Source organism: Polypterus senegalus, chromosome 9 (assembly GCF_016835505.1).
Source record: "Polypterus senegalus isolate Bchr_013 chromosome 9, ASM1683550v1, whole genome shotgun sequence".
Classification (NCBI taxonomy): Eukaryota; Metazoa; Chordata; class Cladistia; order Polypteriformes; family Polypteridae; genus Polypterus; species Polypterus senegalus.
This window is the reverse complement of record NC_053162.1, coordinates 54,115,951-54,142,519: the sequence shown is the minus strand read 5'-3', so window position 1 is coordinate 54,142,519 and position 26,569 is coordinate 54,115,951. Positions and strand designations below refer to the sequence as shown.

General features: G+C 35.1%; 1 protein-coding gene across 2 annotated transcripts in view; it reads right to left on the bottom strand.

Annotated features, from left to right (window-relative positions):
• cdh8 (cadherin 8) overlaps positions 1 to 26,569 on the bottom strand; it is a 357,541-nt gene that overhangs the window by 45,803 nt on the left and 285,169 nt on the right. For both annotated transcript variants that reach the window (XM_039763114.1, XM_039763115.1), the window contains one exon: positions 7,168 to 7,304. In XM_039763114.1, coding sequence (XP_039619048.1) covers positions 7,168 to 7,304 — 137 coding nt within the window. The remainder of the gene's footprint in view (positions 1 to 7,167; positions 7,305 to 26,569) is intronic.

Here is a 26,569-nt window from a genome sequence, read left to right as displayed (position 1 = left end):
CCTTGTCTGTGCACCTGCATTACAGGCAGTCGTCAAGCGAATATTTTCACTGCATTGCTATCTGCAATGGATGTCATTGCAACATGAACAAATCTCTTGAAATGCATGCTTGTTTAAAGCTTAACAGCAACGGACTGATTTCTTGGGTTAAAACATCTTGCTGACTATACTCATTAGGCCACTTAATCTGTTTGCTCATTGATAGTCAAGCTGTGTTTAACGGCATTATGAACTGTGAGTGCATTTTGTTGACTGTAACATAACTTGCATTGAAATATTTGTAGGCCAGCATTTGTGGTCTTGCAACAGAAAAAAAACAAAAATTGTACTAATATTATATAACCAGAACTAAATAAAATAAAAACTAAAATGTTAAACACAGAAGTAAATAAAAATTAAAATTGCTGACTCCACTGAAAACTAGAATGAAATAAAAATAAAAATTAATTTTATAAAATAAAATAAAAACTAAAATTAATATCAGAACTGAAATATCACTGCTGTACAGCAGCTGTCCTTTTTGTCTCACTTCCTTGTCTTGTGGGACGTTAAAGTTTCTCCGGACTTGGACAGCATACAGCCTTGGGCAGCAGACTTGTGGCATTACACATTGGAAGTAAACCTACAAGGCTTGAATGCACAATTGGAGGTCTGAAAATCGAGAGTACACCTTATGAGAAGGATGTAGAAGTCATACTGGACTGTATGCTATCAACTTCCCGACAGTGTTCATAAGGCATTAAGAAGGAAATAGAATGTTAGGTTAAATATCACAATGTGTACAGTACAAGTCCAAGGAGGTTATGCTTAAGCTTTATGATGCACTGGCGAGGCCTCATCTGGAGTACTGTGTGCAGTTTTGGTCTCCAGGCTACAACCAGGATATGACAGCAATAGAAAATGTCCAGAGAAGAGCGACTAGGCTGATTCCAGGGCTTCAGGGGTTGAATTATGAAGAAAGATTAAAAGAGCTGAGCCTTTTTAGTTTAATCAAAAGAAGATTAAGTGGTGACATGATTGAAGTGTTTAAAATCATGAAGGGAATTAGTACAGTGGATCGAGACTGTTATTTTAAAATGAGTTCATCAAGAACACGGGGACACAGTTGGAAACTTTTTAAGGGTAAATTTCACACAAACATTTTTTCTTTACACAGAGAATCATAGAAACTTGGAATAAGCTACCAAGTAGCGTGGTAGACAGTAAGACTTTAGGGACTTTCAAAACTAGACTTGATTTTTTTTTTTAGAAGAAGAATTAAATGGCTAGGACTGGTGAGCTTTGTTGGGCTGAAAGGCTTATTCTTGTCCAGATTGTTCTAACGTGCTTTATTGGGCAGATATAAATTAGAAAAGTATAGTTTAATGAAGAGCCATATAACATTACATCTGTTTATTTATAAATTTAGCTTAGAGTTAGTATAGCTGTAAACTAGAAAATGTGTCACGAAACTCATATATCATCAATTGAATTTTAAGTTAAATTTTCAGATGCCTCAAATGCATTTCAAGTTACAGTGATCCCTCGCTATATTGCACTTCGACTTTCATGGCTTCACTCCATCGCGGATTTTAAATGTAAGCATATCTAAATATATATCACGGATTTTTCGGTGGATCGCTGATTTCTGCGAACAATGGGTCTTTTAATTTATGGTACACGCTTCCTCAGTTTGTTTGCCCAGTTGATTTCATACAAGGGACCCTATTGGCGGATGGCTGAGAAGCTACCCAATCAGAGCACGTATTACGTATTAAATAAAACTCCTCAATGATATACGATATGCTTCCTGCGCGGTGCTTCGCAAACTTCAAAGCTCTAACAGCCCGTATTGATTTTTGATTGTTTGCTTTTCTCTGCCTCTCTCACTCTCTCTGACATTCTCTGCTCCGGACGGAGGGGGTGTGAGCAGAGGGGCTGTTTGCACAGAGGCTGTTTGCTTAGAAGATACGGACGCTCCTTTAAAAAATGCTGAAAAGACTACCTTCACATTGATCCTTTCATTGTGGCGGCTTTACCGCGGTGCTTCGTTTACTTAAAAGCCTAACAGCCCTATTAATTTTTGTCTACTTTTCTCTCTCTCTCTGATATTCTCTGCTCCCGATGGCACTCCTTTGAAGAGGAAGATATGTTTGCATTCTTTTAATTGTGAGAAAGAACTGTCATCTCTGTCTTGTCATGGAGCACAGTTTAAACTTTTGACTAAAGGGTGTTATTTCATGTCTAGAGGGCTCTAATAATGTTAAAAAACATATTTAGAAGGTCGTAAACAGGTTTTCTATGCTCTAACGGTGAAAATATTAGATTTATAAATAAAGAATCCTACTTCGTGGAAATTCATTTATCTGTCTGGAGCGGATTAACCGCGATAAACGAGGGTTTACTGTATAACTGTGCGGAGAATATTTATAAACAGTGTGGGAGAGTTTCTAAGGGCTTACAAACATATGGTTTCTACTTCGCGGATTTTCACCTATCACGGGGGGTTCTGGAATGCAACCCCCGCGATCGAGGAGAGATTACTGTATTGTAAAATGACATCCTGGTCACGTTGAGATAACTGAATGCACACAGCTCCCAGAGGATAGCTCTTATAAATCTAAGTCGACCTAGAGGCCAGTCTTTTATCATGGGAAAAGAAATCAGTATGATCTCTAAATACGCGCTCTCTTCTAATTCTTCCATTTGCAATGTCAAATAACAACGCCAAAGCAGCTATGGTAGTTGGAATAGTCTGGCCATTCTCAGTGGACGCTCAGTGGAGCACTGACTCAGAATTCAGCTATGTGTATGATGTCGTGCCTACACACTTGCCGAGCCTCGCTGAGACTGCCCTAAACTAAAAATTTCACAACAGACTGTCACTTTCTTTTGGTCTAACAGGAAAGAGACAGCCTGTTGCAGGATTCCTGAGAAAGTGTAGGTGCGGAATTAAATATTTTTGGCATTGCATTATTATCTTTGGTAGTCATTTGTAATCAAAAAAACATTGTTTATACTGGTATTTACATTACGTTAAAATGAAATCCATTAAACATGATGTTGTATAAACACTGGTCGGGGTCAAAAAGAAGTATTCATTATACTGAAAATTACGTTACTTTGGTATTAGAATTAGAAGCTTTTATTGTCATTATACCATGTACAGTATAATACAGTTAAAAAAAATCATTTTGACAGTAACTATAAAGTACTACATATAAAACTGCTAAATAAAAAGAATATATAAAAATACTATCCATCCATCCATTATCCAACCCGCTATATCCTAACTACAGGGTCACGAGGGTCTGCTGGAGCCAATCCCAGCCAACACAGGGTGCAAGGCAAGAAACAAACCCTGGGCAGGGCGCCAGCCCACTGCAGTAAAAATACTATTTAATAGGTAATATTGTGGTATTGCTAAGCAACAAATGTGGTATTACTAAACAAGAAATTATTACTGATCATCCATGTATTGCACCCATGCTATTAATATTACACAAAGAATACTAATAACGTAAAATATTGCACATAGAAAAATTAGAGCAATATTGCACAAGACTGTGATTATTAACAGAGGATTTTTGCACATTCAAAATAAAAGTTGAATGGGGGAGGTTGAAGAGAGAGAGAAAAGAGAGGCACAGAGAGAGATTATTCGCTATACTGTAGAGAGAGCATTCGCTATAACGGGATTTGAACTATATAAGGTATCGTATTTGGCAAAAAGGAAATCATATGTATTTATTCTTTGCTATTGAAAACCATTTAGGTATTAGATATTCTTGTAGAGAAATTAATTTCAATAGTGTCCTCCGCAATGAATATTAGTTAAGCAATAACTAAGCTGTATTATTCCATCCTCATACAAAACATACACAACACTCCACTACTGACTTGGTAACTGTATGTAATGCATGAGAACACAGCAAAAACAAAACTATACAAATATTAGAACTATATTTGAGATGTTGTTTCAAATCCTTCAAGATGTCTTAAGTGTTAGGTTTTCTCCTGTGCTGTGGCAGGCTGTTAAAGTGACTTTCACTCTTTGACAGCTGGGAATTCAATCTGATTAGTTAGGTGTCATCTAATGCAAACAGCGGAACATACAGCAATTTGGGCGGCAAATCATGATAGAAGGGGACAAGCAATGAAAGTCCTTCTGTTTTTTTTACACAGAAAAGCTTGCAGATGTGACAGTGTTACCTATAGTTACAATCACTATGGTACCATCAATTTAACTAAAACAGTCTACCTTCACCATTCACCATTTTAAAACATTAAAAAAAAAATACAAAAAAAATAGTTACACATTCATCTCACAGCAAGCCGTATGGTGAAGAGGAAAATACATTATTTCTTTTCACTTTATATTAAAATGTATACTGCATTTAAAAAGCATACATAATATATTGCTATTATATTCAAAGCTGATTAATCATTAATGCTGATGTACATTTCTATAAATGGGGTGAAAAGAAATTTGAAAGTGTATTAGTCGTATATTTCAAACAGCTTATATTGACACATAGCAGACTTGTAGATTGTACAAAGAATATTAATGACATCTCTTCTAGTAAAAATAAAAACCTGTGTAACACCATCTCCAGTAAAACTAAACCAACTCTATTCAGAAAAATAACCTCTCCAAAATCTATTACACACTTAAGACTGGTATTTCTAATGACAATATGCTTTATAAAGCTAATTTTATGATTACATGTCTAATCAGGTTTAATGTTGAAAAAGCTGGAAGATATCTCAACTGATGACAGACACCGATTACATGGAGAACTTAAGTAAATCAGGGAATATACTCGCTTTGAAAATCCACATAAATCGCTCCAGAACTTCCTTTTTCCCCCCAAGTGCCATATGTCTTTTTAATAAGGAATATCAGAAATAATTTTTAAAAATCCAGAAGTATAGAGTTTTTCTTATTATATACCTATTTTAGGTAAAATGTATTATCAAAATTCTATAAGCAATTTTAACAAAAAATCTGTTTTTCAAATGTTGTAAAATTTTAGAATTTCTGTGTAATTTTTAATCTGCTTTGTCTCTATTTCTTTGTTTTCTTTTTGTCTGTTTTGGATGCAACTGAGAAGGCAAATATAATGTTTTCTTGAGTAAACATGACTGTATAAAAACCTTGACCCTATGAAGGGATGGCAATAGAAAAAAAATATTTTTTTAGCTCAGTTTACACTTTTATAGTTCATTTGCCTGAAAATGAATGCATGGTTTAGTTTTATCCATTGTAATTAATTTTATTTGCTGTATTTGTGAGTGTACTATTTCATATTTTTCAGTTTATATAATAATAATGCATATTTTTTCTATATAGCACCTTTCCCTGGTCTAAAGCACTTCACAGAAATTCAAAATGAACAACAGTTAAAAATCAGAAAATAGAAAAAATACACTACATTGAATACAAAATTATGTCAGCATAACACTACATAAAAAATAAATAGAGCAAACACAAATCCATCCATCCATTATCCAATCCACTGTATCCTAATTACAGGGTCACAGGGGTCTGCTGGAGCCAATCCCAGCCAACACAGGGCGCAAGGCAGGAAACAAACTCTGAGCAGGGCACCAGCCCACCACAGGCAAACACAAATCTTTGACCATAATACAAATACAAAGATACAAAAAATTACAAGAAAACCCTGAACAAATAGTATAATCTGTGAGACAAATGCAAATCACCCTGAGAACCTGGACAGAGAGGTTTAAATAACAGCAAGAGTCACAATGTCTGGGTAAGTTAAAAGTTAAAATCCTTCCTGAACAAATTACTTTTAAGTAGTTTTTAAAGGAATGAATTTAATTAGCTGATCTAATTAATTTAGGGAATTTGTTCCAAAGTCTGAGTGCAATAGTGATTGCCAGAATTGGAGGACTTTACTAAGCGAAAAGAAGAATAGTGATGGAGGAGGTTACTAATGTAGTCTGGTGCCTATTTAAAATTAGTACAGGCAAAAACAAAAAAAATATTCTACCCTATAAGACACAGGAGGCCAGTGAAGACAGAGCAGAATAGGTGTTATATGCTCGCTGTTGCAGGTCTAACTAATTACTTAGTTGCAGTTTTGAACCAACTGGAACTGTGATAAAAGATTAGTACTGGCACCTGGCAGTAGGGAGTTACATTACTTGATGAGGGATATAATCAAAGCATGGACAAGTTCCTCAGTATCAGAAAAGAAGGGGAATGAGCGAATGAAGGATATGTTGCTGCAGTTGAAATAAAAAATGTTCTTTCTGTCATTTATGTGAGTAAAAATAAGAAAGGGGAGAATCAAAAATGACATCAAGATTCATTACAGAAGACGATATGATTATACACTACCAAGAGTGATTGAAAAGAAGTTCATTTTCTAATGCTAAGCTTTAGTGCCAATTAGCATTACTTTGGTTTTGTTCATTCCTGGTTTTAATTTCACTGAGGCAAACTGCATGCTATGAAAACATTGACTTTTAACATTGAAATAGGTCTGAGTATTATTTGCATAAAAAACGATAACCCATACCAAAGCAATAAATAATATGACCAAGGGGAAGTATGTAGATATGGAAAAGCAGATAGCCAAGGACAAAGATTTAAAGAACTCATTTTGGGACTGGCACAGAGTTGGACCTGCTGTTGCCAAGACTAACAAACTCTTGCCCATCAGTCAGATAGGACTTAAACCATTGTAGTGCAGCACCAGAAATCCCCAGGATGCTCCTTTCTGGGCAGTCGAATATTATGGTTGACAGTATGAAATGGTGCACAAAGGTCCAACAGAATTAATATGTTGATTTGCCCAGAGCCTGCTGGCATAAGCAAATCTTTAGTTACCCGAGGTACAGCAGTTTCACAGCTGTGCTGTGCTCTGAAACCAGACTGAAAGGGTTTGATTACCTTATTACGAGCTAAGGACCTAGTGAGTTTGAAGGTCACAACATGCTTAAGAAGATTAAATCAATTTTATGAAAATTCAATGGTAAGGACACTGAGATAACACATACTTTTGTAAAGTTATCACGTCAGCTGAGAGGTGTTAAAGTAAGAATTACCACATTTTTTCACTCCTAATATACTTGCATGTCAAGCAGTAATAAAATTAATTCTTACCTTTAGGTCTTCTGAAAGAATGGTAAGGGCAAACATATTTTTTTCATACTCACTGATTTCAGTAGCTATCACTGTGATGTTATGCCAAACATCTGTCTCTCTGTCAAGTGCTTTTGCCAACGTTATCTTCCCATCTTCTGCATTTATATTAAACTGCCTTTCAAGGTCTGTGTGACGATCAATGGAATACCTAAAAAAATAGATATTGAACTAATCATCAGTATTAGGGTTATTCACTTTCCAGATAAAAATGTGAGGAAGGGTTGTATTGTTCTGTGAGACAAGTAGATCCTTTTTTTTAGCAACATCAGAAAACTGGACTGCTGGGTTTGGCTCAACAAGCTAATTGGAAAATGGATGGACTGCCTACTTAAGGTTGTAAGGGAAGATAAATTTAACTGGTCTTTGTCCAGGAGATTTGGATTTCAGAAAATCATTGATCAATACCTTAGATGTTCCTGTTGTTGACTATAATACCACATTTTTACATGCCTACCAAAAAAAAGAATGAAATACATAAAATATTTATGTCTTCAAATCATAATTGGCAATTGTGAGGGTAAGAACTTCAATTACCATAATCAACAAACATTACAAGAAAAAACACATTACCTGTTGAAGTTCACATTAAAAAGATACATTTTATAGATGTTGACAATAGATTTGATACGTTATATACAAATAACAGTAAAATACATCAGATCTGTCTTATGGACTACAATAATAGCTCATTTCAGTCAGCACCTGAGTGCAATTATGGATGGCAATGCATCTGTAAAAAGCTCACAAAAGAAAAGAGAGAACTCTCACAAGACTGTGCAAACAGGGCATTCTGAATCTGGTACTTTTTAAATAATCTCTTTGTAGGATAGCAAGATGTGTTATGTTTGACCAAAGCCTTAACTATGCTTCATTTTCTAATTCTTATGTTGTGTTTGTTAATCAGAAAAGCTGCCCTGCTAGATGCCACACACCTTCTTTTCATTAACAGCCCACATGGGTAAAGTCAGTGTGACTAAAAACAAGGTTCACAGTACAAAGACCTTTACACTGGTTAAAGGCTTGCCAGGTTTGACTACTCTTGAACATTTTGTCCCAGTGGTGGTGTGTTAACCTTAGCGGAGCAGCAATATGGCATCTAAAGAAAGATAACCCAAGAGGTCTGACTTGCCCTAAACTTTGAGAATTTCAAATATTTGAACTGCTAGACTGATTTTCTGTTTAAATTTCAAAATGTTCTACAATTGTACCTTCACTACATATTTAACTTGCAAAATCCTTGACATTTCTGAGTAAACAATGAATCTGATCATATTCCTTTTAGTACTTATTCATTTTAGCACATTTTCTTTTACAAAGAGGCTCAAATCAGCTTGTGAAAGAATGTATCTTTGAAACAAAAGAAACAATTTCCATTATTTCTTCTTCAATTAATATAGTAAAATGTATGTGATTTGCACTCATATATGAATTATTCTTAAAAGAACTGAATAGCACTTCATGAACTAGAGTTGTTACTTACTGCACTACAATGCTATAACTATTTAAAAAAAAAGACCAGTAAATTCAAGGCAGGGTAATTCATTTTATAACCGCTGTATCTACTGCATAAACTCAGCCATGTGCCTTATTGGTAAACTCCAGTAATGGTTGAACTACAAGTCTATCTATGAACAGAAATGTATATTAAGGCACATCCATGCATCTTCTTATTAAGACTGATTGGCTGCTTGTTTTTTCTTGTTATGCACAGACACAAGTAAAAGTTATAAATTGTGTATCATTTCTGCTAAGTGACAAAACTAACTGGCGTGTTCAAAGCTGTCAGTGTTCCTCATACCATTTTTCTACTGATATACTAAAAAGAAAAATGTGATTAAGACTTTGTAGTGAAATAGTTCTTTGGTTCACCTAATCCATTATTTTCATATCTGTTTAGTTTTTGGGTACTTTATACTGTTGGAAAGTAAAGACTTTCAAAATAATGATGCTTTGACAGACCTAGGCATTAACACAAAAAGAAAAAATAACTTTTTAAGTAGCTGCATTGTCAAGGAAAGGAGAACAGAGTTTACTTTTCTTGTTTAGCAGAAGATGACATTTTTGCTAAATATTTCAGCGTTGTTTCAGCAATGCAATGCTGCAGGGTGCTGGCTGTCTGGCTGCAGGATGCCATGGAGGCCTCTACATGACTTTACATGCAGTCCAGGTCTTCAATAGAAGCTTGTTGCCACTTGAGGCTGAATTAAGATAAAAGAGTTGCAAATCGTTTATTTTACCGCAGAAAGTAAAAGGGATCCCGGAGTTTAACCTAATCATAGGTTTAGAAAAATACATAATAACTTACCTTTAGTACAGAATTGGAAAGTGCTGAAACTCGATTCCTGTGCGCGTGCGCCCATGAGGCCATTTGTATTTTAATAGAGGCCTTGCCGAGATGGAATCAAAGTGACATGCGAACATGCTCACGTCACCCATGATTGGTTAGAGGGTGATGAATAACTTAAGGATTGGTCTGCAAAATGGATTTGAGCATAAAAGGCACTTCCTGCTTGAAGGGGTCATTTACAGAAATTGCAACTAAATCAGATTGTCAGTGAGCACAGTGTCTTACACAATCCAAAAACAAATGGGAACTGGAAGAAACTCTGACAGGAAAAGATCTGGTAGACCCAAAGTCACATACCAATCAGAACACAGGTTTCTGAAGGTCACCTGCTTGAGTGATAGGCGCTTCACAGCACAACAACTTGAAGCACAGCTTAACAGTGGCCGAAAAAAGCAAGTCTCAGTGTCTACTGTGAAGAGGAGACTTTGTGCTTCAGGTTTCACAGGGTGAGTGGCAGTAAGAATGACATTCCTATTCACCATTTTTGATCATTCATCGCATTTCAACTTATTACATTTGAAGGAAAAACTGGATAAACTGACATCTTCTAAAACTTTTGACCAGCAGTGCTTATCTATACATACTGTATAATCTTCTTGATTGGCAAACATTATTAATTGCTTTAGTCTTACGACCAATGAAATGCTTATCGTTTATTAAAGCATTCTATTTGTCCTTTTCCTTACCTTAAATTTTTCTGTGCACTTGGCTGTAAAAGACATGAAGCAGAAATCACCCATAGCTTTGAGTCTTTTGTTGGGAACATTTAAAAACTTACTCATGGTGAGCCATCCATCCATCCATCAACCAACCCGCTATATCCTAACAACAGGGTCTGCCAATCCCAGCCAACACAAGACACAAGGCAGGAAACAAACCCCGGGCAGGGTGCCAGCCCACCGAAGGGCGCACACACACACCAAGCACACACTAGGGACAATTTATAATCGCCAGTGCACTTAACCTATATGTCTTTGGACTGTGGGAGGAAACCGGAGCACCAGGAGGAAACCCACGCAGACACGGGGTGAATATGTAAACTCCACGCAGGGAGGACCCAGGAAGCGAACCTTGGTCTCCTAATTGCGAGGCAGCAACACTGCCCACTGCACCACCATGCCCTTAGAGTAAAAAAATCAACCAAATTAAAACATATTTGGAGAGGTTCAAATTTCACATCTCTGATACTTAGTACTGAATGGGTATCGAATGTTGGTCTATTCTTGAAGTCACTGAACAGTAAATAACAGTTGCCCTTTTAAATCATAATGGGTAGCATTTACTATTCATGGCAAGTTTGGTATTCAGTTCTATTAATTGATACTGATACATTTAAATGCATTGGTATTATTACTGGTTTTATTGTCTTCTGAAGTTAAAAATCGATGGCCACATCAAAAGGATTAAATATACACACACTTGTACTACATATAATAAACAGTATTAAAGTAGCACACACACATTTTGAAGTACCACTATGTGTGTTAAAATGCAGATGCATTATGAAAACATCATTGGCTTTTTAGCAGAGGTGCAAATTTGATTAGATAGAACATGCTTTTATAGATCCCTGAAATGTTGAAAATTTCAGCCAGAGGCTTTGATAACAACAATACCCTGGGGAACATTAAATTAAAAAGAATACTAGGTCAGTCTTATTACTAGTGGGTTTTATCACCTTCTGCAACTAATGGACCCATTGTTTCCTGCATTGCATCTGCCTTTGATGTGTTTCCCAGATGTGTTCTCTAAGCCTTGACCTACTCATTCTGATGAGAGTACATCAGGACCCTGTTGCCCTAACATCAAAGATGCTTCATATCCAAAGCTGCTGCTAGTGTACATTTCACATACCATTTTTTTGTTGTGTTTATTTCCTTGGAGGTACATGCTGAGCCTTGTTTTACATGAACAATTCAAAACTAAGCCATCCTTTACTTGTTCTGCATTTATTCACCCATAAAAACTAGGTTAGCTTTCTACCAGATAACAGTAAGAACTCCTACTGGGAATGTATCTGTATGGTTACAACTACGCATTTTACATATTAAAATAAAACACCTCATTGTCCAATCACATACTGTACATTGCTACACTTTATTCAGTACAACTGCTGTCACATTAATTTGTTTTCCATCCTGGAATGAGTGACATTTTTAGTTATTTATGACTAGTTTCCAGCTCATCCTATTTTTTAAAAATCTTTTCTAATTAACTCTCTTTTTTGATACACTTCTCAGCGTTTGCAGTTTTTATTTACAATATTTGTTTCATTTAAAAAGATGTTTTTATTAAAGAAGTATTTGTTTCACTGTGAAACAGGAAACAATACGTATCATAGTTGTTAAAAATGAAACAACTGTTACAGTAGATTGGAGGCTCCCTGCCTTTTTCTACACCAGGTCGTTGGTTTGTCCTTAGCAATTTACACTTCACTATGAATTCCTTTAAAGCTGAATTTAAAAAAACAAAGTCTCTTCCTGAAATACACATTACACTCATCTATAACACCTAGACAACATATGTGTAAAAGCAGTTTACATAGGAGCTGCTAGAACAGTGTTATTCTTCCAGTATTTATGGCATGCTCATTAGAGTATAAACTGTCTGTGTAACATTTCATAAATAACTTCCTGAAGACTGAATATAATGCAGTTTCAGTTAACATCTGTGCTAAAGGTAGATAAAATAATTTAATGGTTGAAAGAAATAATTTTCTAAGGTGTTCATTTACATTCAGAAAGCAGCCATTGCTTTACATAAATATGGCTATGTAAACTTGTAGCTACACTGCCTTTTGAGGCTCAAGTTTCCCATCCCACTGGTAAAAGCTACTTTCATCTCACATAAGAAAGACAAGTCTACCATCATCCTAGGTCTTTCACCCTGTGACAAATGTCTATCCAAATAGCAAATTTTGTACTCATCATATGCTTCATAGAATAGTACAGCAAAGATGTCTTCCTAGGAAACTTCTACACTCCTGCTGTTTACCATCTTAGCTCTGTTTTGAATGAGAATGGTTTGTGCACAATGAATCTACGCACATATTAAATGTAGTGAAAAGTCAAGCAAAATGACACCTTTTATTGGCTAACTAAAAAGATTACAATATGCAAGCTTTCGAGGCAACTCAGGCCCCTTCTTCAAGCAAGATGTAACACCCTAGTACTACACACATATTAAATAAATAATAACAGTTACAAAATATTGAATGTGGACAGTTTGTTTTAGAAAATAAAAATGGAGTTTGCAGCATCTGAATGTAAAATCTTTCATTTCCCTTTCAAACATTGATCATATTACATGAAAAAGTATTTAAAGTTTTAAATTGGCATTTCAAAGACTAATACTTAAATGCATTTGCATTTTTTAGACAGAGAACCATAGACACTTGGAATAAGTTACCCAGTAGCGTGGTAGACAGTACGTACTTTCAAAACTAGACTTGATGTTTTTTTAGAAGAATTAAGTCAATAGGAGTGGCAAGCTTTGCTGGGCTGAATGGCCTGCTCTCATCTAGATTGTTCTAACGTTCTAAAAAAGAAATTTGACTTTATTCATAGTCAAAGAGCTTACTACTGTATTTGTTTCCGTAAATCTAACATCTCTCCACAAACCACCTAAATTCCAGCTGAGATTGTAAGGGTTCAGTGACATCCCCGGCAATGCTGGGCACAAGACAGAAACCTTGCCTGGAAAGACAGCAAGTCCATATCAGGACTCCTTATGTATACTGTACCTCCAGTCTTACATTAATATACAAAATATGCCTTACAAATATTTCATTTCCACAGAATACACAAAAGGTAAGTGCTCTAGAAAAATCTCTGCTAACAATGCAAAAGAGAATCCAGTTCAATAACAAACTGGTTTATTTTTATACTATTTAAATCACTTTGGCTCCAGATAAACTGTTTATATTTAACAAACTACTGTTTTCACTTTCCTATATGTGCCACTTCTTCAAATCTATTAATTCCATTTTTCTTTCAGTCAAACACCGTCAGCAAGCTGTGTGTTCAGGTGCTTTGACCAAACTTGAAAATCTTTAACTGACTGAGCATTTAAGTAAGCTGTATTCAATAGACTGCAGCTGAGTATTGGTCTTTCATTCTGATCAAGTTCACAGCTTTTGTTTTTTCTTGTGCTTGCTGTGTTGATGACCTTGTCCTTGTTATACAATGATGAATTAAATTTGTCCTTGTGAGTTATTTCATGCTTTTCTGTGCATTGACTTTTGTGCATTATGACTGTATCTCGGTTTTTTTCAGAGGTGTCTGCTATGCTAGACCCATATAAAATTTCCACTTTTATTGTTCATACTATCTGACTATGATCTGGTGCTCTTTATATTTTCTGGTAGTGGCAGATTCCCATGTATCCATGTTACCCAAGGTGTTCCACGGGGCTTAGTATTTGGCCAGCTCTTATTTATTATTTAACTTCTCTCTCTCTTCTGCCCCAGATCATTGTACAGGAAGGTGAGATTACATTACTATGCTGATAATACTCTGATCTGTGTTAACACAGATCCTACGTCTGACTTTCCATTAGCATCACTAGATGATTATCTCACCTACATGATTGTCTGGTAAGACAAAACTATCTGAAACTCAGCAAGACTGATTTGTCTCTTATACACACAAAGGCACTGCTCAACTCTTTAGGTAATTTCAACCAAAGTATCAGTGATTTCAAACATGTCATTTAAAGCCCATTTCAAGAATGGTACTCGATCCTCCTTCTTTCATCTCAAGAATACTTCTTGACTCAGACCTTCTTTCACTTCCCAGATCAGTATATTTAAAATTCAGACGCATGAGGGTCCAACGCACATTAAACGTCAAGAGCACAGCACCACCTCACTCATTTCTTTCTATCACTTACTGATTAAACAGACTTCTTACAAAACTGTTTGGTACAAATACAAAAACTGCTTATAGAGTCATTATATGTAGTGAAATTGCGCATTGCATATGCTAATCAGCATGTAAAATGTTGCCACTCCCTAGCACCATGAATAGTGAGAATAACTACCTAACCTGAAAGCACATCTCATCCTCAACTAAAAGATCTAGATCAATGATATTATTACTTGTTACTGCCTCAATCTATCTATATGGCATACTATAACACAATACTCTATACTGCATTCTTAGTCCACCTATTTAAAATACTAGTCCATGAGTGATCAAGCATTTAGTAGTGCTGCTCACAGGCTCTCAAAAATCCTGTCCCCATTCATCACACCTTCAGTGTTGCAATTTTGAAACATTTGCTTAACACTTGTTTTAAGCAGCCAAGTTTTTGATTTATGTTTTTTTCTATGTGTCTTTGGTGTCTTTAGCACTCTTGATTACTAATAAATAAATATATACAATGCCATTATTATCATCAGCATCATTGGTAACACCTTAATTAATAATCTATTAACAAACACTGCTGGACAGCATTTAGTTAGACAACTTGAATTAAAACAGTTGGTGCAGCTGAATAAATAAATGACCTTACTCATTACACTTATTTAATTAGCTGATGGCTTCTTCCAAAGCGACCTACATATCTCTGTTGCTCAATTATGTATATATCTATAAAAAAGGAGCATTGGTAAATCAAATGAATTATTTTCTGTCACACATTAAGTCACTGGTTAAGACTGAGCCAGAAACATTGTGCCATATACTTTAATGGGCAGACACTGCCTGGCAAAACAAGTTTCCAAAAATATACATTTATGTAATATAAATATAAGTAGGTTAAGTGCTTGGGGATGCAAAGTGATTCAACAGTGTCATTTCAATATAGGAACATGTAGATTTGAGATCAAAAGGTTTTACTTATGATCTTTGCCTCATAAAACCATAAGGTTATTAAAAGCATCTTTCATGAGGAATTACAAGTGTGGGTTCTAAATAACATGAATTATATAGTCATTGGTGTGAAGAATCTTCCAATACTGCTATAATGAGTAAATCAAAGAATTTGGCATCACAAATGGAAGTAAATTGTGTTACAGAACCTCTTTAACAAAAAGAGCAATTAAAATAATCCCGACCAGCCCCTGAATTGTACTGCCTGAATACACAGAAAGTATCCAATAACCTGGATCCTCTGAACCCAGTGTTTCAACTAATTGATACTGAGAGCAAACATTAAGACTGCTGAGAGATGCTGATACTGCCTGTTCTTACTTCCTTTAGTCTTTACCATCAAAGTTTAGACTAAAAAAGGCAATGAAAACTGCTGAATTTATTTTCATATTTGAGATTTCTTTCCTACTCATAAACATTCTTTAAACTTTAAGACAGTTAAGGCTTTGTGATATATCAAACATTTTATATATTTTGATATTGATAATCATAAATGTGGATAATCTATCAGTTAATAGTCTAATACACTTTTTCTGGTGAGGTCCGTGGAGAGCTGATGGATATATAGAAAAAAAAACGGGATTAAGTGTCAGTTCATTGCTTGGCATGGGCAATCAAGGCAGAGCTGTAGTTCTATAATATTTAATATTACTCTTAACTGTTTTAACACAATTTAGAGATCATGGTGGTACAGTGGTCTTTGCTACAGTTTTTAAGGCTCAGGTGACCTTTGTTCAAATTATGGGTTGGTGCACAGTTTTAAATTGGGTTGGCATAAATGAGTAGTAGTAGTAGTGCTAGTAGTAGCAGTAGTGTACTGAGTTTTGGAATGTGCTTTGTGCAGAATGCTGCTCATTTATACTCTGACCTCTTGGAATACTGAATGAATGGACAGCGTTATGTCCTGACATCTTGTATCTGGGACAATACATCATCCCTAGAGAAAACTTGCTGATATGGAACATGGAAGCTGAATATTCATTGCACCTTAGCCTAAAATGAAATCTGGTTCTAAGAGCTCTGATAAACAATTCTGAATCCACTGTTATAAAATGTTTAAATGACCATAGTGTAGCCTGCAACATAAACATGTAACATAATAAGTATCTTTAAACTGTGACAGACTGGTACTTCCTCCTCCAGACATTGGCATCTCAGAAATATGATTAAAATGGACTTGAAAATTTATGAACTGATGAAAAGATGTCTTAAAAGAAAGATAATTCTGGCAATCTGAATTTAAAATATTGGAATTAGTAATATTTTAATCACTGTTGTAAATGAAGCGGCTCAAAAATGTACAAATTTTACATAAATGTACTTCATTATGCAAATTAAAAACAGTGCTCTCCTGAAAGTTTTATAGTTCTAAATTTGTAGTTAAACAGTGCTCAAAGCACTGTCGGTTCATCTTTAGTGATAAATACCAAGATAAATATTTTTATGTCTGGGCTATTAGTGTAGCTACAAAATTACACCTTTCAAAACATAGTACCGATAACATATTTAGCCTTCATTGTTGGACATGATCATTTAAGTTGGCAGATGTGGCAGCAATGTGACATTAATGTCTTTTCTATGGTGGATCTGTTTTGAGTTCGTTTTCTTTATTTTTCCCTTGGTTAAAATGTCATTCTCCGAGGACAATAAATATGCAGCCTGGACCTTTTCCAGGCACACTCTATGATGGAAAGCCCTAGACAGATGTATTGACACTACTAGAGGAATGTACAGAATACCTAAAGAGTCCCGGCAAAGAAAGTTCTTTTGAGTAATCAGATGGATGAATAAATACACTGGGAAATCATTATGTTGCAATAAAAACAAAATCGTTCAATTTAAAAAAAGCACTTTAAAAAAATTACAAAAAGTAAGGCCCGTTTCTTAGTTATTCTTTAATGTCAAACTTACATCTGAAATAATGATATGTAATTTAAAGGAAACAACAACCATATTGAGGTGCTTCTTGTTATAAAGAGAAATTATGATGCTGACATTTGCTGGAATGATGACATCAGTTTAGTTGATCAAACATTGTATTGATTTATTTGCCATAAATGCAGAGATATAGGATAGTATTATACTATTCACAGTCAAGTTTGAATTTTTTCTTCCAACAATTGATAACAGAGGAAGGATAATTCCTGATTTATGATTCGGTTTTACGTGGTATAACTAACTGGTACAATAAAAGTAATTAGATTAATTTATATACTGAAGAAAACGTACATAATGACAGTAACTCACTGTAAGCTTTATGCATTTATTCACAGCAATAAATCAATTACATTATCCTCTTTAATGTGATATTCCATTTTTTCACAGTTGTATTTGCAGAGGTTGGTTACAACCATGTCTCATATTTTTATGCTACTAATTTTACTTTCAGATAATATACTAAGAAAGGTCAGTCGAAGTCATTGCAACCTCTTCCTAACCAGTATTTCCATAAAAGTTTTGCTTGAAGAATTGAGTGTTGCTGTTGTGTTTATTTTTTTACAACATACTGTATATTGTACAGTGATGTAGAGCTTAGTCTATAGTTTCTTTTTATTTTAGCCACCACCATTTAATTCTAATGGAGACTCGTTAGACATAAAGGACTATTTCCTGTAAACACTTGGCCAGAATTAAGTTAACATGAATTTGAAACTACTTCTATTTGATAATAAAGTCAGAATTAAATGCGTCAGTTTTTTCTGGATTACATTTTGCTATGGGTTTTGTATGTATGCCATATATACTGACAGGTTTCAGAATAAATATCTTTATTAAAACAGCTGATTGCAATGTTTATCGCATAGTTTATAAAGTCATTACATCAGTCATTTCCTTTTTCTGTCAACATGTTTTTGGACCACAGCACATCAATATTTGTCTTACTTTTTTTTTTATTTATTAGAAATAGATATTGCATGATGGTCACACAGGTATAAATGAGACTGAGCTAGCTCATCATCTTTTGGTTCTCTTTGCATTTAATGTCTTTAAATTTTATGCAAGTCATTAAAATCAATGCAAGACAGAAGGAGATTCTATTAGCACAAGTAACTGGTTACTAATTAAGAAATGGCTAAAATAAAAACCTGCAGCCATTGTGGCCCTTCAGGATATAAGTTTGAAACCTGTGCATTACAGCGCTAATGGCACTTTAAGAAAGGGCCTGTTTAAGAAACATATTTCAATGAAAAATAATTTGCCACCAAAATTTATTTTTGGATTAAGGTGCAGAACTTTTCTTGTAATGTTTAAAAAAACGTACTCTTCCTTTATGTGCTAAAAAGCCTATTATGTTACTTGGCTACTAAAAAATGCTTCTCAATGATTTTGTTTGTTTACCTGATTATATTTATAATTAGTTTATGTAGAAAGTGTAAAAGCTATTGACATTGTAAGTCCAGCATATTAGGAATTCTGTTCAGGGATGTTTTTTAGCTATGCATACAGTATTTTTGATTAGAGGTAAGAACCAGTTAAAATCAAACATATAATGCAGAACTGTTACCATAATTCATATATGATTTCATAAACTGTTTCAAATTTATACAATCTTGCTTTACTGTTGCCTCCCATCTATGATGTCAAAAGATTAAGCTAAAGCAGCTTATTTTAGAAACAGAAATTGAATTTTATGAACTGAGGAAGTGGCTGATTTGGAAAAGTACAGCTATATAAGAAAAGACAAATTAGCTGATGAGAGAGAGAAGGAATAACAGGAGTGGGGAAGTCAAACTGAAAATGCTTTGAGTCACTGCCAAGACTTCAAGGAAGGCAAAAACAGAGCCCCCTAGAAGAATGAGAACAGCATTGGCAGGTTGTATGTTGTGTATTGCGACCCTCTATTTGCTTTCATTTATGCAAATAGCTATATGAATAATACTTAAAAAAATACATTTATTAGGCTTACTTTCCAGCTTGCATGTTGCTCTCTTCAACTCCTGGAAGTCAAGTTTCTTTCTCAGCTAGATGAATCAGAGGTGAGGACTGGCAGGCTACATGACAGTTATACAGTACCTGGGTGAAGTCTGAAAGAACTACTGATAGAAAGTAATGGACTGTGGTCTTGAGTGCAAGTGCTTTGTAATAGGAACTATATCTTCCCAAAAGTTGGTAAGTTTATCAATAAACAAACTAAAGCAATTTTGATTTTTTTTTATTGGATATACTTTTGTTAATCCCTGAGGGGAAATTATCTTTTTGCATTAGGTGAGAGCTAAGCCATTGTACCGCGCCCTTGAGCAATTATTACGTTAAGGGCCTTGCTCAAGTGCCCAACAGAGTAGGATCCCTTCTGTCATTAATGGAATTTGGACCAGCAGTCTTCCAAATACGAGTGCAGATCCTTAGCCAGAGATCCACCACTCCACCCTGTGAAATGTGCACTGCAACTGTGGGTGTACATTAAAAAGAACCTGCACATTTGATAAAAGTGGTTTATGTTTTGAGGTGTGGTCTGCAAAAGCCTTTACACAATAAAAAAGCAATCTCACCTCAAAATTTCAGTTTTCCCACTTTTTTCTCATTCCAGTATCGTCAGTATTTTAACACCTTCCGTCTTACTTTGAAGTGAGATTCTGATGAAGCATAAGGGTAAAAGTTTTTAATTATCATATCTTTATTTCATTGCTAGTCCAAATTGCAAAATTCATTTATGCTGTAACCATTCACACATTAATCCATTTTCAACAGACCTCCTTTTTTGACTCCAGAGTCATGAGGAGTCAGAGGCAATCCAGGTATCCACATATTTAATTTGCTTGTTACATCTGTCTGCTTATGACTATGCTTGGCAATACTATTTTTCTTATTTTAGAGCCGTGTCAGTATAAAAATGAAAATTAAGGGATTTTCATTAAGATTATGAAAAAATGTTTAAAATTGACGTCAAGGGAATACCTTAATTTGGCTTTTTCATGGCTGTATTTTAGTTGTATTCATAATAGATTATATAAGCATAGAATTATCATACTGATCTCTGCTTTTCTTTGTTTTCTCTTCCAGTTCTTCTGTGGTGGCATTTTGTGCCACCACCATCTGATGAAGGCACCATGCAGCCAACTGTGCATATCGGAATGAAGGCGGGTGCCCCAGATACACAGAAGATTGATTTAATCAAATCCTCTCAGACAAAGTCTGAAAACAATGGGAAATGACTTAAGAACATTGATGTTAGGTAGAATGCTAAATGGGAGCTGAGTGGTCTTTTGGCCTTGGAACCCTTGCAGATTTTGTTTTTTTCCTCCATCAGTTTTTTTTTTCTTTTTTGATTTTGCTGTCCTCCCAGACATCTGACCTTATCACCGGACTCATCTTTAGAGACTTACTTATGATATTGTATATAAGGACGCTACCCTTCTATTAGTGATGTATCTATCTGTTATAAGATTGTGTAGATTTATTCATTTTTTCTTTGTTACTTACAGTATTTATTTGTTTTTCTTTTCTTGTACCTTTCTTTTTAAAATCTTATCAAGTTACGTTGCTTGTATTAAAATGTGCTATGTAAATAAATGTTGTGGTTGTTATTACATTATTTGCATACAATGAAAGCAATGCCCCCCCAAAAAAGCAAAACTACAGAAAGCGGAAGAGCATTGTTCTCATAATGTCCAAAAGTGCTTTGCCACTAATGGTGTGCCTGACAGATACCCAAAGAAGCTGATATATAATAGTGACAATTATGTGTTAAATAAATGTGGCTCTCATGAAGTGCCGAAACCATGATACTGCCCACATCTAATTAACCAAAGTAATGTGAATAAACAAACAACAAATTTACCTTATATTACATTTTGTTTTTGCCTGTCATTTCTTGACCATTATTTTGCCAGTTCAATCCAAAAATGTTCAACCTTTCAGTCTTATTCTGCACATACTCTGTTACAAGGCAGTATCCAATTCTGCATGGAGCACAGGTTTATCACAGAGTACAATTGCACATACATAAGCAATTTATATATTTTGCTTGTTTTCTTGTGAGTTTTTGTTCGACAAGAGATTTTAATTACTGCACACCTTAAGCGTGAAGATGAGTGCCAGTGTGTCACAAAGTCATGTGAAAAGCCCTTGTGTCCCAATAATGTTACAGTAGATGTTACTAGCATTTGTCAGCAAGATAAGCCCTGATAAGTAATGAAAACAGACGACTTTCTGGATGTTTATCTATATGTTTTATAATTTGATAGTTCATTTCATACTGTTTTTGATTATATCATTTGATGTGAAAGAATATATCAATGGGACCAATGTTTTATTAAAGTAATAATGTACTGAGTGAACAATCAATCCTTCTGACTAAAACTGGAATTAAGATATCATTGAGCTACACATTACAAAGAGAGAGGCAAATAGCTGTCAGAGCCAAGTTAAACAATCTTACATGTTATGAACAAATTACCCCAAGTGATTTGGATTTAATCATGCAGGGTCAAAAGTTCCATTATATTCTATTTATTACACCAACCCAAGCTATATCCATATATATTGGGGTCAGAACGCTTTAAATGTGGGCCATTCTGAAATGCTGTAGCATGAAAAACTAATTACAATGTAAGTGTTAACAAGATATACAGTATATGCTGCACATATATGAAAGACAACAGACAGTAGAACAGACTGTCCAGCATCACCACTCAAAGTGTTTTACTCCTTTAATAATAAGAAGTAGCCAGGGAGGCAAAATAATCTGGAGCTACAGGGGAGCTTCTAGTGTACAGCCTACAGCATGGTACATATGGCACCCTAAGTATGACTGGATAAAAGTCATAATGACCTCTAGTGTTTATACTTGGTCAACTTGGAGATGGGAGAAGTCTAGGGACCATCTCATCTGGTGAGCAAAACCAGGATAATGGAAGACCAGACCACTGGAGTAAGGATCGTGGTAAAAAAGAGTGAAAAATCTGTGTTTAGTTATGCTCAGAGGATGCATAAAGTAAATGGTAAATGGCCTGTATTTGATATAGCGCCTAACTAGAGTTCAAGAACCCCCCTAGGCGCTTTACAACACAACAGTCATTCACCCATTCACACACACATTCATACGCTGGTGATGATAAGCTACTATGTAGCCACAGCTGCCCTGGGGCACACTGACAGAAGTGAGGCTGCCGAACACTGGCGCCACCAATCCTTCCGACCACCACCAGCAGGCAAGGTAGGTTAAGTGTCTTGCCCAAGGACACAACAGCTGCATTCTCATGCCGGGAGCCAGGATCGAACCTGCATAAATAAAGTGAATAAAGTGTTTGTCTTCAGTCCCTTTATCCTCTGTGCCAACTCCATTCTGTCATTTACTTCTTATACTTATATTACCTTTCATAATAAACTCCCTTTATTGAACTTTTAAAAGTGTTTGAGTATTATTCCCCTACAAGGGTGCTCTTGAGATGACTACAAACATGTATAAGGAGGCCAAAGTAAATAAAAAAGGATTTTATTACAAGACATGATATCAAAACTAAAGAGACCAGAACAAAGAAGACAGAATTACAAACAAAATAGGGAGATTTATCAATATATAGCACATTACACCTAACTAAGCACAGGTCCTTTGCTTATATACGAGTACACTATTCTACCCAGTAGTTGACTCCTTGTTCTCACCAAGTCTCATTAATTAGCGTTCAATGATCTAGAGGTGCTTTTGCCAAAACCAGGAACTACTTCTCTGGGGAACCAAGTTATAATTTCCAAGATCAGGAATGACCTGGTAACATCTTGGATCCTTCCTGCGTGGACTATTTCTAGACTCATTTATGCTACAGAAGTCTTTACATTCATTATATTGGAATATAATGCACCCCAGTGATGGTGACCTTGTGTCACTGGCAGCATTACCACCAAGACATCTTATGGCTCAACTCCTGTCTTGCAATATAAGAAATCCCTTGCAACTGTGGACCTTACAGAGCCCTTCATCACTATATAAATGACCTTTCAAAGTGTTAGTCCATCTATTATTTGTAAGCTGTATGGGAAATGACCAACACTGCTGAAGTAAAAACAAAATAATAGATGAGTACTGAAATGTCAGATTCCCTCAATTACCTCATTAAGACCCCGAAATTCAGCAATCCTCTCCTAAAGTGATACTATATTCACAAAAACTACAAGGCACTGTAACATCAGTATCTATCCATGTGTATGAAGCTACCAAAGTTAGCATCGCCAGATGGCTACATGTTGAAATGCAACCTGACAATTTCATTCCCTTTTACATTATTAAACAATCTTTTAAGTGAGTGCCAGTGTATCTTTTTTGCCATGCACTTTTTCCTCTATTAAAAGATGCTTTCCAGTTTGGTCTCATATTTCATTATTATACAGATTATTATCTCATTCTTATTTAACTGTAAAAAAACATGCAAGTGATATTTTATATAGATTTTTTAGAAAATACATTAACTCTAATTAAAGAGTAAATAACATTAAAGTTGATTGGAATCAATGAATGCAAAGATACATAAAACTGGATAATTTAATTGAGCCTAACAACACCAACACATCAGTACATGAAAATGACTGATAAAGGCCAACATTGCAACCACTGGCAATATATATATATATATATATATATATATATATATATATATATATATATATATATATATATATATATATATATATATACTGTACATACACACACACTGAGTTTATACTGGCATATGCACTGGAGGAATATTTACTTTTGATTTCTGCAAATGAAGTCTTAGTTGCAAGTAAAACACACTTTCCTACAAACACAAGTCATAAAAATGCGGCATCAGCTCCACGTCAACATCTTTAAGTCTGATGTCTCACTTGCTTGTTTTTCTAATGCAAACAGCCTTTCCCTGGCAGAAATGCTTGTGTTTTTCAGTTCTGTTTCAAATGCAGTGTCCCTACACTAGCCAAGAGGAAGAGCTCTGAAGAAGATGTTTTATTTAATCAAATAAGACAGAAATGGAGGTGCGTTTTTTGAAGACTAGCTGGCTTCACCCTGTCCTCGGTTATAGTGCCATTGCTAAATTGGATGTATCATAAGTACCATGTAACGAACAATATAATTTTCTTTTCATGCTTTTTTTAAGCTAAAAATATTAAAATTTGAATTCTTATTTTTCGATATAAGCGACCTTGTGCTCTGTTGTTAGTCACTGCAAAACATAACTTTTTTTGTAAAGTGTATTGTTTTGAATTGAAACAGGAAAATAGTAGGAATAAAGGGAATTTTGGGTATAAATATAATTCCTTTTGCAGGACAACTTGTTAAAATGGTGTTGGCATTGCACCTAATAATCTTACGATTTGTGTAACTGCTCAGGCATTCATCCTTATTTCATAAAGCTCTTGATGCACAGTACTTGTTATGATGTTGCTTCTAAAAAAAGTGTGGAAGTTGCTTTCTTTATCTATTTTGTGGATAATAAAGTCATTGTCATGTGGTGGTTCTACACGAGCCAAGAATGCTAGCAGGACATATTCCTATTGTCAGACACACAGCTATATTTGGCAAATTTAGACTTCACAGGTAGCCTTACATACGAGTCTCTGGGGTATGAAGGACTTGCAGACCAGAAGGATACGAAGGACATGCAAACTCCACATATACTGTATATACCACAACCTGGCCAAGAATCCAACCCTTGTCCCTAAAGCTGTGAAACACAAACAGTAAAATCTGTAGCTCACAATATGTCTTTATTAATAACATGTAAATATCCTTAAACAATAATTTTTATATTTATTTTTCTGATATTTTTACTTAATAAGTACAGTATTAGTAAAGTACTATTTAACATGCTCAAATTCATTAGAAGTCTTGTTGTTACAATTGGGAGATAAAATGAGCACTCTAAATGCATCAAGAGAAGGCAGAGCAACATGGGAATGACAGTACACATATGCATAACCGTAAGAAAGAAATGCCAAGCATAGTTTCATTAATATCAGCAGCACCAAAAGGTTTTCACAGAAGTAGCTGCAAGGGGCAAAAATAGTTCCAAGAGGATTGAGAAAAAAATGACTAAAGACACTTAGTCATGCACTTCAGGGAATATTTTAATTTTAAACTTATTCCCTACATTTAAACACAATATAACAAAATTTCCTTTGCAATGTGTGAAAAACTACATTTAACTATGCCTGTGGTAGCCTAATCATATTACATGTGGTGACTTTTTTGTGATGCTGGTGAGTATACACAGTAGCTTTGGCATTTCTAGAGGTGGCTAAAGCTGCCACAAGAACCCCCACGGCACTACCCCTTATGTCCCATTTGGGCTTGGCATAATGTGACATACCAGTGGTAGCACTTACAGAAAACAAGATAACAGTTTTTAGTTGTCCCTTTGTGCTTTCATAAAAATCCAAGGTACTGTTGCCTATATAAACCAGGTAGCATGAATTAGTGACATTTTTCAATTTTTACAATTGTTCTAATCTTCTACTTTCATTTCATTTATACAGTTGAATAATGGCTCTTGCTATAATATACTCTATATATTCTTTTATTGTATCTTATATCTTCAGTTTTGATGATTTTCTTAATAATGAATGTAAACATTCAGATTTTTTTCAAAAGGTATTATTCTGTACAGGTTTTTTAACATTTGTCAGACACTTGTTTCACAAGATGCATTCCATACATAAACTAAAATATGAATGAAAAGCTGCGTAATACATAAACTGTATACAGAGTTCTACAAAAGTATTTTTAGTATTCCAAAGGTTTCATAATGCTCAGTTTCCACTGCAGTAGTTCTGCATGCAATCCATTTTATTTCTGCTTCTCTGGCAACTGAGGGTGCTTTTCTCTTTGATAGAAGAAATGACATATCTTTCTCAAAAATGCTTACTTCTGTTCAGAACCATGAAGAACCTGAAACTATCCCAACAGAAATGGGCACAAAACAGGAACCAGTCCTAGACAAGGTGCCAAACAATCACAGAACCCACTCATGCACACACCAAAATGTTCACTAAAATGGTACAAAGTTAGAGTTGCCATTTACCTTTACTTGCACATCTCTGGGGATATAGGAGGGAAACTGGCACACACAGGAAGTAAACTCCACATGGTCAGAAATACAGGACGTTGGAGCAATGAAGCAGCAGTGACAGAAACCAACAGCTGTCAATGGCCTATCTGGTTTTAACTTAACAATGTTCTTCTCAAAATCAACAGAGCATACTTCCTTTGTTTTGGAACTG